At 36.6% G+C, this 20257-nt stretch overlaps 1 protein-coding gene across 2 annotated transcripts; it reads right to left on the bottom strand.

Moving 5' to 3' along the window:
• Positions 1-2433: 2433 nt before the first annotated feature.
• Positions 2434-19680, bottom strand: lhx3 (LIM homeobox 3). 2 transcript variants are annotated; one of them, XM_061733638.1, is made up of 6 exons: positions 19305-19680; positions 12060-12231; positions 10917-11119; positions 7246-7397; positions 4728-4899; positions 2434-3083 (listed from the first exon to the last, which is right to left on the bottom strand). In XM_061733638.1, exons 1-6 carry the CDS (start codon positions 19372-19374, stop codon positions 2647-2649), a joined length of 1206 nt encoding a protein of 401 aa, XP_061589622.1. In that variant the 5' UTR covers positions 19375-19680; the 3' UTR covers positions 2434-2646. The 2 variants fall into 2 exon arrangements, with proteins under 2 accessions (XP_061589622.1, XP_061589623.1); XM_061733639.1 differs by having other exon boundaries at positions 10917-11116.
• Between the last annotated feature and the right edge of the window lie 577 nt (positions 19681-20257).

Here is a 20257-nt window from a genome sequence, read left to right as displayed (position 1 = left end):
ATTTTTTTCATAAATCCTGCCTCAATCCTGCCTCATGCTCCTTTAATGCTCTATTAAGTAATTTGAAGCTATGCTCTGACATCAAAAGTGAGCAAAAAGTGACCGTTAGGTTTTCACTGTGCTGGCCATCAATCCAAAGTTCAAACTATATCTACCTATCTATGGTTTTATATTATTGCAATTAATGTGATTCAAACCCCATCACCATAGAGACCAAAACTGTTCTTTCTAACAGGCCTTAAAAATGTTAATTCATGCTACAAAATTGGACAATTTAACATGGAGGTCAAGGGGGATTGACTCAAGCTCGGAGCCGGCCCCCCAGTGGTCAGCCAATGAACTGCAACTTTATTTACAAGCTTGAATGTTGGAAAGGACTGAACTCAATCTTGATCTTGAATTAGCAGTAACGAGATTAAATTCACCAGTAACGCAGTAATGTAACGCGTTACAGTTGTAATTTGGGTAATCCCGTTATAGTTACTCTAAGACAAAAAAAATACGTTACTTTAGTTACTTTAAGCTTTTCAGCTACATGTAGAACGGGAGAACAGAAAAGAAAATCAAACTTGCCTTTCATGCGTCTTCACGTGTTGTGCAACACTTGTCTGATTTAAGGCTGATTTATGGTTCCGCGTTAAATCGACGCAGAGCCTACGGCGTAGGGTGCGCGTCGTTGCGTACCCTACGCCGTAAGTTCTGCGTTGGTGTAACGCAGAACCATAAATCCGCCTTTAACGTGATCTTACGGGATTTTGCAGGATTTTATGGGACTTCTGGTGGTGATCTGGGCACTGCAGTAATAAAGTTCCAACTACAGGACTGTCTCAGAAAATTAGAATATTGTGATAAAGTTCTTTATTTTCTGTAATGCAATTAAAAGAAACAAAAATGTCATACATTTTGGATTCATTACAAATCAACTGAAATATTGCAAGCCTTTTATTATTCTAATATTGCTGATTATGGTTTACATTTTAAGATTAAGATTCCCAGAATATTCAAATTTTTTGAGATAGGATATTTGAGTTTTCTTAAGCTGTAAACCATGATCAGCAATATTAAAATAATAAAAGGCTTGCAATATTTCAGTTAATTTGTAATGAATCCAGAATGTATGACATTTTTGTTTTTGTAATTGCATTACAGAAAATCACAATATTCTAATTTTCTGAGACAGTCCTGTATATGTTGTTCATTGGCAATCGAGTTATGGTGCAGCTCAGGTGATATTGTGGAGTAATCCAAAAGTAATATAACTAGTAATGTAACTAGTTACTTTCAGCAACCAGTAACTAAGTAGTGTAAGGGATTACTTTTTTTGAGTAACTACCCCAACACTGTGAATTAGTCACAAATTTATTAAAGTCCTGCCATTTAATTATGAACCATCATCAATAACAGAGGGAATAAATAACACATAAAACATTTTCCACATGAACAAACATGTACATCAGACCCCGAGGTGCTACAGGTCTTCCTGGGGGTTGTTTCCAGTAGAACGAAACGAACAAGATACATCCGAGAAAACAAATGCATAGAAGTCATTGTATCCCTCGGCACCATTTAAGACAACACCGACATCCCTGTCCAAGAATGTACAAAGTTCACATGCCCAGGTTCTTCTTCGTGTTCAAGAAGGGGTTTGTATAAAAATAAAGTCTCCACAACGATTATATAATTATATAGACATTTGGCAACAAGCAGACATTTAAAGATGCTGAATGTTGAACTGGACTCTTCACCTTAACACATTGAAGTTAAAGATTAGTGGGATGAGATGTGAATAAAGAGGTCTGTTGTTCTTTAAGAGCTTATAGTGGTATTTGAATATCGAATACTTTTGAAAGGTTGCTTCATTTGCTTAAAGTCTTACAATTGAAAGATAATGGTTAGGCCAAGTGCTTTGAATGAGGGACATTTTCTTCCTTGCCTTCATCAACATCACAAATATTGAATGAATAATGTCACTACCTTATTTGGGTCCCTACCCTATTTGAGTCACACATGCGCAGTCGCGTCCAACATCGTCGGCCATCTTGGATAGCAAAATACGGCAACACCACTTGGACAAACTATATACATAAAAATAAATGGAAAAAAAGGCAAACCCTCCATAGTATGTTTTAAAAACGAAATAAAAAATTATATAACATCTATAAAGGTACTATCAAAAGAAAATCAGTCTAAGTTACAATCTTGCTACGCTTAAACACTTTTGTTGAAATGTCAACCCCTGTGATTATTTTATTTTGTGATTGTTTTTCTTTATTTTTTATTTTTTATTTAATCTTAAAAGATTATCTTAGAAAAAATGTATAGATGTTATATAATTTTTTATTTCGTTTTTATAACATTATGGATGGTTTGCCTTTTTTTCCATTTATTTTTATGTATATAGTTTGTCCAAGTGGTGTTGCCGTATTTTGCTTTTCAAGATGGCCGACGATGTTGGACGCGACTGCGCATGTGTGACTCAAATAGGGTAGGGACTCAAATCAGGTAGCGACAAATCTTTCAGCTATTTTCACAAATCCAACTGACTGCAGTCTACATCTTTACATAGTCACTGTCCTGTGCGACCATTTCCCACTTTTTAATTCCAGCAGAAGACACAAAAAAGCAAATTTGTCGTTTGTTCGCCAATCAAAACTGCCCATGGTCCACTTCGTCTAACCAGGATGCAGGACTGGCCGGGAAGTCTGGGTATCCGCCGCTGCTGCCGGTGGAGAGGTCCGAGCTGGGGCCGTTGGCCGGTCCCATGGACACCCTGACGGCGGCGGGGTTGATCCCCGGCCCGCCGCCCTGGGTCATGATGGAGAGGCCGGTGTCGGGGTAGACGAGGCCGGAGATGATGGGCTGGTGTCTGGGAAGGGCCTGCAGCGACCCCGGCGACTGAGGGAGTCCGTAGGGGCTGCTGGAGCGCATGTCGTGGAACTGGTCCTGAGACGGGAGGCCCCCGTGCTCCAGGGGGAAGGAGCTGTGGTTGGTGCCCCCTTGGCGGCCGCCCATGGCGGGAGAAGACTCACTCAGGCTGCTGTAGATGCCGTTGGCATTGCCGAGCTCCGACATGGGAGGTTCATCTGTGCAAAGAGAATAAAGGGTTAATGTATCCGTTTGGCTGGACGGACGGAGTTCATTTACTAAAAGAAATAAATGTTCAAAACAGGGAATCAATTATTTTCAATAGAGCAGAGGTGGCTTTTTCAAAAATGTTTGACCTTTTTTTTCCTTTTTTCTTTTTTTTCTTCTTTTTTTCCCTTTTCTTCCTTTTTTTCCTTTTTTTCTTCCTTTTTAATCTCAACATTTCGACTTTTTTAACGAAACTTTGACTATTTCCTCGACATTTCAACTTTTTCTCAACATTTCGACTTTTTTCTCGACATTTCGACTTTTTTCTCAAGATTGTACTTCAACATTAATCTTGACATTTCGACTTTTTTCTCGACATTTCGACTTTTTTCTCGAAGTGCATAATGACAAAAAAAAATCTTCCCCCAGTTATAACTAATATAGAAACATGCAGCATGTGTTGCCTTCATTCTAAGAATTATAAAAGACTTCATTTGCGGCTCCAGACATATTTGTTTTTTGCGTTTTTGGTCCAATATGGCTCTTTCAACATTTTGGGTTGCCAACCCCTGGTCTAGCAAATATCACATAGTTTGATTAATTATCTTATATCATTTTAAACAAAAAGTATAAACATAAGAAATACTAATATTTTGTATTGGCAATCCTTGGAACTTATTAAACCCTTCGTGATTATGAGCTACTGAAAATATAGTTACTATTCAATATACTGGAAGGGGGCAATACATGACTGCTCCTTTTGAAAAACTATTATCTTTATTTGTCCAACCTATTAGTACAATTGGTTTTTGATTAACACATTTTAGTTGTGGTTACTTACTAATTTAATATTTAAACTCTAGAATGGCATGGATCCGTCCTTTTCCTGTCATGAAAGTCACTCCTTACTTTGCTGATGTTTAAGTTAGGCCTGTGTTGAAAAAATCGATTCTCCGATTTTAAATCGATTCTCATATTAATTCCTAAAAATCGATTCATATGTTTAAAGATCGATTTAAAAAAAAAAAAAATAATAATAATTTTTTTTTTCATCATTACATTACAACTTTTGGTACTTTTTTGTTTATGCCCAAAAAAGCAATATTTTGTTGGACACGAGAATAACTGGTGCCATGTTTTTGCCTTTAAATATGTTTAAAGGTATGAAAACATTAAAGTGTTAGGTTATAATTGCATAAATTGTCTATATTTCTTTGCTTTATATACAGTCCTGGGGTTACATTTGCATAAATGTTAAAAACCAAATTCTCATAAATGGGGAAAAAATAAAAGCGATTTCTTTCGTCCTCTGTTTCCTCCCTGGATCTGTTTGGTAATTCTGACCCACGATGTTTCTGTTTCAGTTCTATCAGCATTCTGGGAGCTGATTGGTCCTTACAGCATCATTAGCTGCAATACTTGCTGTTTAATCTCAATATAATACTAGTATTAATATGTTGCAGAACTACAGTCATATAATTCATGCAACAGCTGAAAAAACAGTTTTATTAACAGTAACCCAAATCAATATCAGATCGAATCGAATCGGATCGAATCGGATCTTGATAATCGATTCTGAATCTTAAGAATCGGAATCAAATCGATTCTTGACATTTGAATCGATCCCCAGCTCTAGTTTAAGTGTGTGACTTTACCTGTGAAGGACACCTCGGCATCGCTGTCCATGCCCTCCTCCTGGATGCTGTCTTTGTCTGACTTGGAGCCGCCCCGCGACCTCTTCATGTTGCGAAAGTATTGCCCCCAGCGCTGCCGGCCGGCGTCTTTCTTCAGCCTTTTCTCTTTAGCTCTCCGGTTCTGAAACCAAACCTAGAGGGTAAAACAAGCAAGATGTCAAAAGTATTCACATTCATTACTCAGGTAGAAGTATAGATACTAGAGTTTAAAAATACTCCTGTAGAAGTTGAAGTATCAACTCAAGTTTTTACTCAAATAAAAGTATAAAAGTACTGGTTTCAAAACTACTTAAAGTATAAAAGTAAAAGTAATGTAAGGGGGAAAAAAGCCATTAAGGACAAAAGCCATTGAAAATGAATGTATCTTAGTATAATGCAAATATATTAAAGAACCATATATGTGTACTATTGAGCATTAACATGTGTTTCAGAGAGCAGCAGATATGATGACTAGTTACCTATAAGTATTGTAATGGTGCAAAAAGTCAAACTTCATGTTCATGTTATCATTTATCCTAACCTTTATTGGAATGTACATCCAAGTTTAGTTGCAGGAATCTGAGGGAACGGATGTAAGAACAAAACTGGACAAGAACATCTGAAACAACCACAACCAAATTCACTCTATCCGGATGGAGCAATTTAACTGGATAGTTTTTTATTAAAGGCCGAAATGAAATAGAGTAACGAGGCTGTTTTTAAAATGTAAGGAGTAAAAAGTACAGATAATTGCGTGAAAATGTGTAAAAGTAAAAAGTCGTCTGAAAAATAATTACTCCAGTGAAGTATAGATAACCAAAATTTCTACCTAAGTAAGGTAACAAAGTATTTGTACTTTGCTACTTGACACCTCTGTTAACTATGTAGTTAAATTCCCATCACTATAGATCAGAAGAGAAAAAAAAAAATTATGAGAATCTGTTATAAATAAGACTTGATACATAGCTCGTAATTCACTCGAAAATTCATTCAAAAGCCAATCAAAACATACGAACAATGAATTGATTTGCTGAATTTATGTCTCGGTCTGGATGACCAAATAGCCAAAAGAGATTTATTCATCCTGCCTCACACACAACCACGAATGTCAATGTCATGACAGTCATTCACAGGGTCGGCTTCAGAGAACCATCAAACAGATTATTTATTTCGGCAGCTTTGTTAAAAATAGTGGATATAGTTGAACTTCAAACTTTAAAAATAATGTTTAAAGCCAAAAATAGATCGTTACCAGAACAGTTAAAACATTTGTTCAGATTGGAGGATGAGGACAACAGACTTAAACTTGATTTCAAACATACTTTTGCAAGGCTAAATATAAAACAAATGTGTATTTCTGTTACAGGTGTAAAAATATGGCATGGACAAAGCAAGGAACTGAAAAGTTGCACAAGTTTGTATCAGCTTAAGAAAATTTTTAAAAAAGAAAAGATAAGTGCCTACAAAAAAGAAGAAGGAGAAAGAGAAAAAAAATAGATAGAAAAGTGTTTTCTTGTTATAAATATGTGTATAGATAGATTGGTGTTCAGTAAGTCAATGTAATGGTATTAACAGAGAGGGGCACGTATCATAAGTTTTCTTCTTCCTGCTCCTTTTCTTTCATGGTGATAATGTGTACTTCATGGAATTTTGTACAACATTATTAAGAATATATACCATGAATGGAATAAATTAAATGAACTGAAATGAAATGAAATGTCAAAGTGTCCTTTTTTGATACACATTGTTAGGTTTTATAATTTTAAAACAAAATTAACGTTCAACAACTGGAGGATTCCTCTTCATGCCTTTTGAAAGACAGGAGCGGTGACACTGCGTAAGTCCTGGGACCGGTTTCCCCTGAACCTGATTTATCACACATTTCATTAACCTCAGCTACAAGTTCCCCTCGCCACTGGGGAGCAGGCAGCCACCAATAACTTGAATTATTCAAAATTGTCTACACTAACATTCAACTTCAACCAATGTTTGCTGCTGCAAAAACTAGAGTTTGTGATTCGATATAAAAAATGTCTTCAATTTGATCATAAAATGCAGACAAAACTAATACATTTCAGTCACACGCATGCAAAAACATGCAGCTTTACAATTCTTCTTTATGATTTTCCGTCCTCAGTGCACCCTCTTTGCCCTTTCCCTTTCACTGGTAACGAGGAGCCTTTTAGCGGCTTCTCGCCTTACTTTTGTCCTTGCAAATAAAACAATATATATGACCAAGACCTAGCAACCGGAGTGAGGTTCTGCAGCAGCAGACAATATGCAAGGGCCCCTCTTAGCATTGTTAACAAGCCAGCACTTAAACCACGCTGACTTTCATGTGGACTTCATTTTACTCCATCTAGCCGTAAATCCCCCTCAACACACACACACACACACTTGTTCATACAGTACACTAGTGCCAGATCAGCGACAACTGTGCCTGGATAATGAAGTCGGGACACTAATGGAATAGCTCTTAATGGATAATAATATACTTTACCTGTACGACCCGCATATCCAGGCCTGTCTCTGACGATAGCTGCTCTCGGACGTGGCGGGCTGGTTTGGGAGAGTTATTGTAGGCGTTCTTTAGTGTTTCCAGTTGTTTAGCAGTGATGGTCGTCCGTGGCCTTTTTGCAGTCGAGTCAGCCTCTGCAAGATTTACAAAACATGTCAGACACCTTTCAGCTTATATCACATTTGAAAGTTTGAAATATTTTACAGGGTTGGCTGTGAATATAATTCACAGCAATTTCCGAGAAATTGTCTGTTTATATCCATCTTTTTTGAATGCTGTTTTTTTTTGTTGTTTGTTTTTTTTTTTTTCTTGCTATTAGTTCAATACAATCTATTTTTCCTGGTGAGAACTTTGAATAAGCCCATTTAGGGCTTCCTTTCTCACCTGCACATATTTTCATGTTTTTTTATGTTTATTTAAACTTTTGTACCGTTTTTTTTATGTTGTGCAAATAAACAAATCAAAATCAAATCAATTATAATTGTGAAAAAGACAAATTAAAGATGTAAAATAATAAAAATAAAAGATATAGATATAAAGTCAAAAGCACAACGTTTTTTCTCAGTATATGAGTCAAAATATAATTTGCGTTTTGTTTGTAAATTTGTAATACAAAAAGCTAGAAAAGAGACTAAAAAGGAGATGTATATCTGTTGTGGGAGTTAAATTATGGAATGACGCTAATATAGATTTACAAATGTGCAGCTCATTTTCAGTTTATAAAAAAAGATCTTTCTTTCAAAGCTACAAAGGTTAATATTTGTTTTTGTTTGTTTTGTGTGTATATGTATGTATATATGTATGTATGTATTGTGTATGTGTATATATGTATATATTTTTTATATATTTTGTATATTTTTATGTGTATATAAATGTATATATATATGAAAGAATATAAAAGGATATGTATGAAGGATATATATATATATATATATATATATATATATATATATATATATATATATATATATATATATATATATATATATATATATATATATATATATATATATATATATAAGTATTTAATATTATATATGTAAACCTTATTGGTCCTCCTTTTCTGTTTTTTCTGGATTAGTTTTGCTATTGTTTGTTTGTTTGTATGTAGGACAGGCATTAAAATAAGCACTATGCTTCTGCCTGTGCCTTTTCAGTCACTATTTTTTTTGATAATGTTTGTGTTCAATGTTTGTTGAGTGAAGTGACTGAATACAAAATTTCAATCAAAAATATCAATCAAATAAAGGAATTTTCATTTTGCATCCTCTCTGTCTTTACAAATATTACTTTCAAATAACACTCATTGCGAGCCATTTTGATCAGCAGCATGAAAATATTCTATATAAATAGATATCAATCATCAGTTAAAAGCAGAGAAGCTGTATACCCAACACCACTTTCCAATTTAACATAAATGGATAAATTCCCCTCTGCCTATAAACCCTAATCTGGCACTGTGTGCATAATTGCATCATGTCCGAACATCTGCTCACCCTGCCTGCAAAATACAAAACCATCATCCAAATGGATGCTGCCCATAATTGCACACCGTCATTAGCAAAATAAACTTGTGTGTTTTCTGTTGTTTTTTTCTTTGCAGAAACTTGCGTTAGCTCGGGGCATAGGTCAGCGCGGTAAATTCCCAACAAACAGATGGGGAGATAAAAATCGGCCGTGACCAATCTGCCCTACCAGGAATGAGCCTGCTGGGACTTTCAATAATGTGAGCCGGACCGCTGGTATTAAAACAGGATGTCCAGTGGATGAGTTATGGGCTATTGGCCTATTCCATTACGCGTCATAACAAAGAAGCCGTGCGAGTAAAGTAAGCAATGTATTTCAAAGCACTGGAACTGAAATGGTAACACCACATTTGATATTACAACATGGGCCATATGTGATTTGTAACTATTTTGTGGAGTACCCCATACTCTTCACAAATTCACACATATGGATTCTTAAAAATAAAAATAATATTTTACTTTATTTAATATGTGATTTTATTTACTTGAATATTTCTCTCTTAAATTGATTTTTTTTATTAACATACAGTGCAAACAACGACAAAAGACAACATCAGTATGTATGTGTGTGCGTGTGTGTGAGTGTAAATAAGATGATGGAAATAGATACATAAATTGAGAATATTATTTGTATAAGTTTCATAAATAAATCATACAAAAAAAATAAATTGAGAATATTATTTGTATAAGTTTCATAAATAAATCATACAAAAAAATAAATTGAGAATATTAATTCGAGAGTAAACAAATAAATAATTATCATATAGAGTGGTGTAGCATGATATCATATAAATATAGCATAATAATATAGTAATATCCTAATATAACATAATTTTTATAAAATATTATAACATATAACCAAATTATATCACCATACTATTATATATAACAATATAATAATACTATAGTTTAAATTCCGATGAGATTTCATAACTTAATATAATAATATGAAACAATATATCATGATAATGCCAGGAATAATTATTAGAGTTAGAATTGGTCATTTATGTTTTGCAATGGGGGGTGAGGTCAGACCGGGGCGTCAAATTGATTTTGTTAAAAAAAAAAACTTTTGTATCAAAAATTGTATTTTTTGAGTTATGATTGTGTGACTAGTAATAAATAAAATATAAAAACAAACTTTAAGAAAAAAAGATCATTCACTGACAAAGGTTAGCCATCTATACTTATAAGAAGATTATTTTCTATTTTTAACACATAGCCTACTGTAGTCCCTACAAACACAAAGGTATAGTTTACACATGCGCATCCACCAGCCCGTGTGTCTCCACTACAGCTAATAAGAGTTATTGAAAGCTGATCCCCCTCAAGTGCAGAGTGCAAGTGTAAGCGTCCCGGCCTCCTCTTCTCGCAGTTTAGTATCGATTGGGTTGCAGGCAATGATGCAATTAGCACGGGTAGGTCAGAGTTTATGGATGACCTCACTGTCACGTCAAAACACGCCATTCCGGGCCCGTATAACCTCATGTGTGACGTAATTATTTGAAGACCATTTCGGAAGGGGATGATGAGACCCGCTCACCAGTGGTGCCACCAGGGGGTGGCCAAGGGTGGCCACGGCCCCCCCTACAAATTTGCTGGCCTCCCCACTGGCCACCCCTACGGAAGAGTATTAGGGCCAGGCAGGAGAAAAATAAAAATAATATTTTAGAGGAGGAAGATTTTTTTTTCATTATGCACTTCGAGAAAAAAGTGGAAATGTCAAGAAAAAAGTCGAAATGTCAAGGAAAAAGTCAAAATGTTGAGAAAAAAGTCGAAATGTCGAGGAAAAACTCGAAATGTAGATATTAATGTTGAAGTACAATTTCGAGAAAAAAGTCGAAATGTATTTCAACTTTATTCACGAAATTTCGACTTTTTTCTCGACATTTTGACTTTTTTCTCGACATTTCGACTTTTTTCTCGAAGTGCACAATAACAAAAATCTTCCCCTCTCAAATATGTTTTCTCTTGGCCCTGGTGTTTTTTAAGTATTTCTGAGCCCTTCAACAGTATAATACAATCCTGTAATGATGGCTTTTAGTTTTGGTGTCCAACCCAAGAATTTAAGTGGCCCCATCTGCCCCCCCCCTATGAAACATTTTTGGAGGCGCCCCTGCCGCTCACCTCTCTGTTTGGCCGTCTCATAGTCGGCCTTGCAGACCAGTCTGCTGTCCTCCATCAGATAGTACTCGTCACCTGTGGCCAGCTGCCTCTTGCACACAATGCAGGCAAAACAGTGCAGGTGGTAGACGAAGTCCTGCGCTCTCCTCACCACCTGTGTGGGCGGGATCCCCTGCTGACAGGCTGCGCATTTGGTCCCGAATCTCCTTTTGGGGGGGTATTATAGACAGGGTCAATTTTCACAAAATCAGAACCCCGAAGAAGGCATTTTGCGAATATTTATAACTGACAACATTTCTAGGGGTATTAAGGGGTGCTGGATCCAAATCTGCTGTATATGAAGCTCAAAAATGTCCCAAAATTCCTCAAAATTGAGAAATCCAACATGGTCGCCACTGCCAGGCTGAAATCTATTTGTCAGTATATCTTTTTGACTAAACAAGGTACAAACATGAATTAAATGTACTTTTGTAAGTTTTCCCACATGGGCAATTCGATATTCAGAATTGAGATGTAATGTGAAGAAACTGCTTAGATATTGCAAAAAAAGTTGTTTTTAACTATGAATAATTACTCAGTTATTATTATTGTTATTAGGCTACTTTTACTTACTTTGTATTTTGTTTTGAGGTAAAATGTACAAACAAATGTACAAAAAGTTACGAACTTGAATTAAATGTTCACAGGTTTTCACACATGGGAATTTAACATCCTGTCCTGATTTAGATCAAGTGTCAATAATCAGCACAAGTATAGAGAAAAAGGTGGTCATTGGTGATAAAGAAAACTTACAAAAGTACATTTAATTCATGTTTGTACCTTGTTTAGTCAAAAAGATATACTGAAAAATAGATTTCAGCCTGGCGGCCATGTTGGATTTCTCAATTTTGAGGCATTTTGGGACATTTTTGAGCTTCATATACAGCAGATTTGGATTCAGCGCCCCTTAATACCCCTAGAAATGTTGTATATTGTAAATATTCACAAAATGCCTTCAGCACTTTAAATAAGCACATTTTCAGAAATCCTGCCTAGACTATTACATGGTTTCCCATCAGTACATGATGACTTTATTTGCATAATGATTGAACGGATGATTATAGTAATCATGAAATGACGGCAAAGTAGACTCTGGGGGCCACTCACTTGAAGAAATCGTCTTTGCAGAAGACGCTGTCCCCCCGACTAAAGCACTTGTCCGCCAGCTGCGCCTGACACTCGCTGCATTTGAGGCACTTGCTGTGCCAGTGGCGATCCAGCACTTTGAGGATGAAGCGGTCTACGATGTGCTGACTGCAGCCTGCACATACTGGAATTTCTGAGCGAGGGTGAGAAAAAAGAAAAAAATAGGTTTGAGTTCTCAATTTCACAAAAATAGAAAAAAATATTTCCTTCATTCAAGATATAAACGACTCAAAAGAGTTCGGTCATTCTAAAATCAACATTAATTTAGTCTCAGAGAGTTTTCACGGTGGATTTTTGACAAAAGAGAAATAGGAAACACACAATTTTATTGGCTTCATGAAAATGTGTCAAAGAAACACAAGGGATTCTATGTAAGGGGTCCTGATTTAAAACGAAAAACTATTAGTGCAAACAGGTCTTGAAATATGAGATTAAAATGTTAATTCCCCATATAACTGCACCGGTTTTACAAAATAAAGATGAAATAAACGCCACGCATCGTGAGAACACGTAACCAAAGCGTTGCATTTCTCTCTCTTTGCATCTCTGCTTTTTTCATGTGTTTTGAGTTGTTCATTTTTTTTTACGTTTATAATTTTTTGACCATCAGTTGCCTGATCACATCGGTGTCTCCACGGGTTCGGTGCGGGGACAATGATATATAGCCTAAATAAAGATCTTGTCAGTCCCATTATCGTTAAAACAGTTTAAACAATCGCGTGATTTTTTGTGGTTCACAAGAAACATCCACTGTTGACTGTAAACTCAGCCATCTGATCTTCTAAAGCCTCAAACGGGAATTGGGATTTTCTAAAAAAAATAAAGCATTTGTATTTATGTACACATTTGTATGTACAAAAGGGGTTTTGCTTGTTTTTTGTTTTTTTTTTTCATTTCCACCCTTAAATCAAAACACCATTGGAATTAAATACAGAGCATGTCATAAATAATATAATAGGATTATGTGATAATACACAGGCTAAATGATGATTAATACGTGCGTTATGGAAAACGGGTTTCCACATTTATTCTGGCTGCATATTACACTTAAAATCAAGTAAGAATATATGCATATAAATATAAAAATGAAATTCTGTGCGTGACTACTGGTGCGATCAAAAAAATATTATTCGAGATAATGCATTTTATTATATATTATTAGGTGCATCCCAAAACGGAAGAAGACGGAATTCACATTAAATTAGTCCAACATAGCCTACATAAAAGCCCCACGTAGTTTAACATAAAACCTTTTTTGAAATATTTTAACAAACAATAATAGTTGGGGTAAAATGAGAACATCTAAATTTCCAGGTGAACCGCTTTTATGCTTTTCTTTTCTTTTTTTTTTTTTTTTGTTAATCCCAGAAACGTCCGCTCTCCGACTGTTGTGCTGTGGATAATTCATAAAACTTTAACGAGTGTTTTCATCTTGCAGCAGCAGCAGCAGCAGGAAGACCCGCACAAGTGCGGCGGCCACGCGTCCACAGCTCCTCCTCATCATTAATTCAGGGAGCTCGGTAAAACTAGAAAGCTGCGGCCTGCAGCCTCGTCACGAAGACCACACGCTTCCCAGGCAATTCGCTTATCTGCCAGGGTCCACTCGTGATATTTACATTAGAAAATATGCTACTTTCAGCTTCCAGACAATTAAAGTAAAGTTAAATCCGTCAATTAATTGCAGTAACATGCGTCCTAACATCGATTACATTGCATGACTTTACGTCAGATGACAACCGGTGGAAAAGCTGTACTCAAATTTCACGTGGAAAAAATTAATACAAGATGATTTGCCAGCAAGAACAGCAAGAAAAACGAAATTTGAACAATCATTCACTGAGATCAAAAAGGTTAAAGCCGGATCCGCAGATATCAGAGAAAAATAACACATTTCCCCTTGTCTCATCAGCTGTAAAACAGGGGGAATTTACATCCTCCCAAAATGAAAGCCATGCAACTGAGCGGATATTAAGCATTAGAGATACTAGTTTGATTTCCTCCTATAACACATGTGCAGCAATTTGTTCCCCTAGTAATACTTAAAGGCCTCTTGGACGACAACACGAGGTCCTTCCTCCCTGCAGCTGTGAGACTACACAACCAGCACTGCTCCCAGTAGACCACATACAACCTGACAATAAATGTACATAAGGGAAATAATGTGCAATATCTTTCACTCACTGCAACGTGCAATTATGTAAATATCCATCTGTTATCTTTTTATATACTAGTATTTCTTATTATGTATCTTTCTTATTATTATTATTATTATTGTATACCAGTTTTCTGTTTATAGTGTGTTATTATTATTGCTGTGTTATTATTTTTCTATTGATGCCTCTTGTTTTTGCACTATCCCCTTTGCTGCTGTAAACTGCAAATTTCCCCTCTGTGGGACTATTAAAGGTTTATCTTATCTTATCTTATCTTATATGAAATTCAGAAAAACTTGTGCAGCACAAACGGCAGGCTATACTTCGAGGAATAAGCGGAAGATATTTAATTTTACCTCTCCGTAACTCTTCATTGCGCGACAGAAGAGCAAAGAGCATCTTCTCCGCGCTGTGCGCCGCACCTTTTGGAGAGTTGCGCTCGCCGCGTCCGTCCATCGCTCATGATTTAGGTTTACATTAACGCCAGTCTGTCTTGCTTTATTCTAGCCACATGCAGGTGGGGGTTGTGGGGGTGGGGGGATGCCGAGGTGCAGCTCGTATTCGCTTTTATGCTTCGCCGTGTTGAAGTCTGTGCGGGATTAAGCTCCGCCGTTTCCTAGGCGACAGGAAGACAGATCCACATCACCTGGCTTTATCTGCGAGTATAGTACCTTACCCGGAAGAGGAATATTCTGGAGGAGATAGTCTAGGTAGAATTTCTGAAAATGTGCTTATTTAAAGTGCTGAAGGCATTTTGTGAATATTTACAATATACAACATTTCTAGGGGTATTAAGGGGTGCTGAATCCAAATCTGCTGTATATGAAGCTTAAAAATGTCCCAAAATGCCTCAAAATTGAGAAATCCAACATGGCCGCCGGGCTGAAATCTATTTTTCAGTATATCTTTTTGACTAAACAAGGTACAAACATGAATTAAATGTACTTTTGTAAGTTTTCCTACATGAGAACCTCTTTATCACTAATGACCACCTTTTTCTCTATACTTGTGCTGATTATTGACACTTGATCTAAATCAGGACAGGATGTTAAATTCCCATGTGTGAAAACCTGTGAACATTTAATTCAAGTTTGTAACTTTTTGTACATTTGTTTGTACATTTGACCTCAAAACAAAATACAAAGTAAGTAAAAGTAGCCTAATAACAATAATAATAACTGAGTAATTATTCATAGTTAAAAACAACTTTTTTTGCAATATCTAAGCAGTTTCTTCACATTACATCTCGATTCTGAATATGGCATCGAATTACCCATGTAGGAAAACTTACAAAAGTAAATTTAATTCATGTTTGTACCTTGTTTAGTCAAAAAGATATACTGAAAAATAGATTTTAGCCTGGCAGTGGCGACCATGTTGGATTTCTCAATTTTGAGGAATTTTGGGACATTTTTGAGCTTCATATACAGCAGATTTGGATCCAGCACCCCTTAATACCCCTAGAAATGTTGTCAGTTATAAATATTCGCAAAATGCCTTCGGGGTTCTGATTTTGTGAAAATTGACCCTGCCTAAGAGGAGTGGGGATGAAACCAATGGAGTTTCACTGACCGGAGACGCGTTACTACGACGTTACCCGTTACTTTTTAAGAGTAAACCACTTTTAATTTGATTACCAGACGGAAGCAAGTGCATGGAAAAGAAATACACGTTTACAGCGTGTCTCTCTAAATATTACAGCCGTGAGAAACGAATAGCCTGACAAGAAGTTTATGGCTATATGAAAAAAAAAGGGAAAAGAAAAGGGTAACATTGTGTGCAATAACTGACCCTGGCCATATAAAACTCATATTGGTCGACTTCTATAATGTGCACAAAAATGAAACACCACAAAACGGCTAGACAAGAAAAGTCCGTACAGACATTTCCTTCAACACAGATTTAATTATTTTTAAAGAAACTGTCTTATAGTCCTAAAATGTTTGCAATGATATTAATTACACGGTATTGTATTTAAAAACAGACTTCTTAAAAAGACGTAAAATTAAAAATGGAGACCATCAAAACAGCAAGATTATGTCTAAGACTTCTGCACAGGCGGACATTTCCTGCTTGTGATGAAAAATAAAAATAGTATGCTGTAGCAGTTTATTTCCTGAGTATTTCCCACTTGTTATATTTCCAACTGTACATTGGGAGGACTGATAATAGGCATGTGAAAAATTAATTTGGCAAAGAGGTGTTACACTAAATACTGCAGCAGAATAAAAATAGTTTGGGAGTTTAATTATAATGCAAATTAGAAATGAATCAGGTTATGTTATGCTAAAAGGGGTATAGTCAACCAACACTCTAAAAAATTGTTGCAAATTATTTAAAAAAAAAAAAAAACCCTGCGACCTCGATGATCAAACTCCGTAACATGTTTCTATCGTGATATATCACGATGATCTTGAAGTGATTTTTAAATATTTAACAAATACTGCGCATACACACACACACACACACACACACACACACACACACACACACACACACACACACACACACACACACACACACACACACACACACACACACACACACACACACACACATTTTCAGACACACACAGTTTCATGTGCGCTGAGTGCTCAAAGACAAGTGTTTATTTAGGGGAGAGATTGGCTGTTCAATAACATGTTGATCGGGGCAGCACCCCAATGAATTTTATTGACACTGATCCTTGGCACAAAAGAGCGCCTGGGGAAATCACGGGTAGTGCCACGACCGGGCTGATGAATCCAAAATCAATGCCCCATTTGCCTGCATTTCAGGAGTATATGAAAGGCGTTTTGGGGATAAGGTGTGGGGTTCATGGGTGCGCCCCTTACTTTTTAGCTTTGTAATATTTTTTATGTGATATTGATCGCTCGCTTTTGAGAAGGTGAGACGACAGTAATGCGACAACAAAGCCATAAAATTGCCATCAGCGTAAATGGTCAGTGAGTTAGGGAAAAATCACAACGATGATCAAAAGAAACCAGGTTTATTTGACCATTTTTGGCCAGTCCTTTAAGAATGTACTTCTCCTTTCGTCCTTAATATAAGATGTGCAATATCTGCCAATCTGCCAGTCTACCTCACAACACCTCACCTGCTTTTTCCGCACCGTTTCTTCTTTCAACCAACTATATACTGTTCATATTCTGTGATTATACATATTTTATATGTATTTTTTGTATTTTTTATATATTTTTATTCTGACTTTTCAGTCTTTTTACAACCTCCCCTTCATGTGTGTGCTAAGTGTACTGCTGACAACAAAATAAGTGTCCCCACTGAGGGAGAAAATAAAGGATATCTTATCTTATCTTATCTTATCTTATCTTAAAATATTTTGACTATTACAGATCAAAATGAAGCATCGCATGATGATCCTTTTTTTTTTTTTTTTTTTTAAACCTGAACAACAATAATTTAGTTCCTTCTTTATACGGCCTCTGTTCCACATCACCACCACCTTCACCGCAGACCTCAGGTGTTCCACCTGTCGGGGCAGAAATGAGACACCTGTGGAGTGAGCAGCTCCACTCGTTTGGATGGGAGCGGGTTTTTGAGCCCATGCTTCCAGTCTGTCGCCCATCCTCTGCGGAGAGGCTGCAGCGGCCTCAGCGCAGTGTCGTCAATTCAGTGGAAGCTAAGGTATGGCAAGTCACAGAATTTAACTAGAGTATCAACCAACACGTCCAGCAAATACTCATCACAGAAGTCTATGTAGCTGATCTGTGTGGTCAAGAAAATTGGAACTTTTTCAAATGCAGTCCCGCTCACTGCAAAAAACTCAAAATCTTACCAGGAATATTTGTCTTATTTCTAGTTTGTCTCATTTTTAGTCAAAAAATCTCATTACACTTAAAACAAGAGTCATTACCAGAAAAATAACTTGTTATTTGACCATTTTCACCTGTTTCAAGTACATTTTCACTTGAAATAAGTAGAAAAATCTGCCAGTGGGACAAGATTTATCTTCTCATCACAAGCAAAAAAATCTTGTTCCACTGGCAGATTTTTCTACTTATTTTAAGTGAAAATCTACTTGAAACAGGTGAAAACGGTTGTTTTTGAGTCTTGTCTTAAATGTAATGAGATTTTTTTTGACTAAAAATTAGACATTTTAACTAGAAATAAGACAAATATTCTTGTTAAGATGAGTTTTTGCAGTGTATAATAACTAGTGAAATCGATCATGTTGTTCCTATTTGCATTTGTAGTTATTCTATATGTATTAAGTAATAGAATAATCAATACAAAGAGACAGAGTAATTCCATAAATGTATTGAAAAAACAAACATTTACATTTAACCCTTAATTGAAGCAAAGGTGTGGCGGCTGCCGTACCTTGGCATACCCAATTGACGCCCCTGCCTCGGCGGACGCGGTGCTGCGTGGGTTCGGATCCCCGCGTGTCTCGCTGAGCTCCCGTGACAAGTGCAGCACGCGCATAACATCTGTTCATGTGCTGGTCCAACAATGAACACTCATTACGGATTCATAACGTCTCCGGCAACGGAGGCGCCCATAAAAACTGGTTATATTTTTATCTGCCTTGGCTCATTTATGCATTTATAGGTACATTAATGGACTAAAATTACTTTAAAATACTTTTTAAATCTGTTTTTTTTTATATAAGATAAGATAAGATAAGATAAGATAAGATAAGATAAGATAAGATAAGATAAGATAAGATAAGATATCCTTTATTTTCTCCCTCAGTGGGGAAACTTATTTTTGTTGTCAGCAATACACTTAGCACACAGATGCAGGGGAGGGGTAAAAAAACTGAAAAGTCAGAAATAAAAAATATATAAAAAATACAAAAAATATATATAAAATATGTATAATCACAGAATATGAACAATATATATAATTAAATATTTTACTGCGGCACTTTCTTTCAAAATCTTGATCCCTGCTTTTCTGACATCCTGCATTATGCACCAGTTCACACCTGCTCGTTCACATGCCCCAAACTACAAAAAATAAACCCAGCCCATCTTGTATTTACTATTTCCCAATATAAAATCAACAATGACAAAAGTCTCAGTCTTACCTTGGCCTGAGCTGTACCGAGAAAAATTTCCGGTGTTTTGACAGCTTGATCCCGGGTGCTCAAGCAGCATTTTGAAGACGCTCCAGCCAGGAGAAGATAGCGACACAGAAAAAAGTCTGCAATCTAAAATTAATAAAATTCAAACCCACGCTTTGATGGCGTTTATCCTCTTGAGAGTATAGTTTCAGGTCTGTGGCGCCTTAATTTCGGATAAATGTCAATAAAGAACTTCCGACAGTTCTCCCTCTCTGAATATGCATCGAGAAGCTCCTTGGCTTGATCCCGGCGGGTTAGAAATAAGGAGCGGAACCAGAGCGTGAGCCCGAGGTCTGAACCTGCCTCTGTCCAGGGTGCTGAAGGGGGAGTTTCTCCCAGCAGGCATTAGGGGTGTGTGCTACTCCAACATCTCCCGAGGCTATCTTTAAGCAAGCTTCCACACACACACACACACACACACACACACACACACACACACACACACACACACACACACACACACACACACACACACACACACACACACACACACACACACACACACACACACACACACACACACACACACACGCCCCGCACTTGCCCTCCCCTCTCTCTCCTTATCTATGTTGTGTTGCACGTGTCTGCCTTTCAAGGCGCACAATGGGGCAATTGGACATTCTAGTAATGCGTTTTCCATCGTCGCTCCTCTCTTTTGTTTCGTAACAGAGTACACCTGCATCACTTTACTGATAGAGAGTGGAGCGAAATATACTGTTGTCTCTTTGGCAGAGGTGTCAAGTAACGAAGTACAAATACTTCGTTACCTTACTTAAGTAGACATTTTGGTTATCTATACTTCACTGGAGTAATTATTTTTCAGACGACTTTTTACTTTTACTCCTTACATTTTCACGCAATTATCTGTACTTTTTACTCCTTACATTTTAAAAACAGCCTCGTTACTCTATTTCATT

Source organism: Cololabis saira, chromosome 11, assembly GCF_033807715.1.
Source record: "Cololabis saira isolate AMF1-May2022 chromosome 11, fColSai1.1, whole genome shotgun sequence".
Classification (NCBI taxonomy): Eukaryota; Metazoa; Chordata; class Actinopteri; order Beloniformes; family Belonidae; genus Cololabis; species Cololabis saira.
This window is presented reverse-complemented; position numbering and strand designations above follow the sequence as displayed.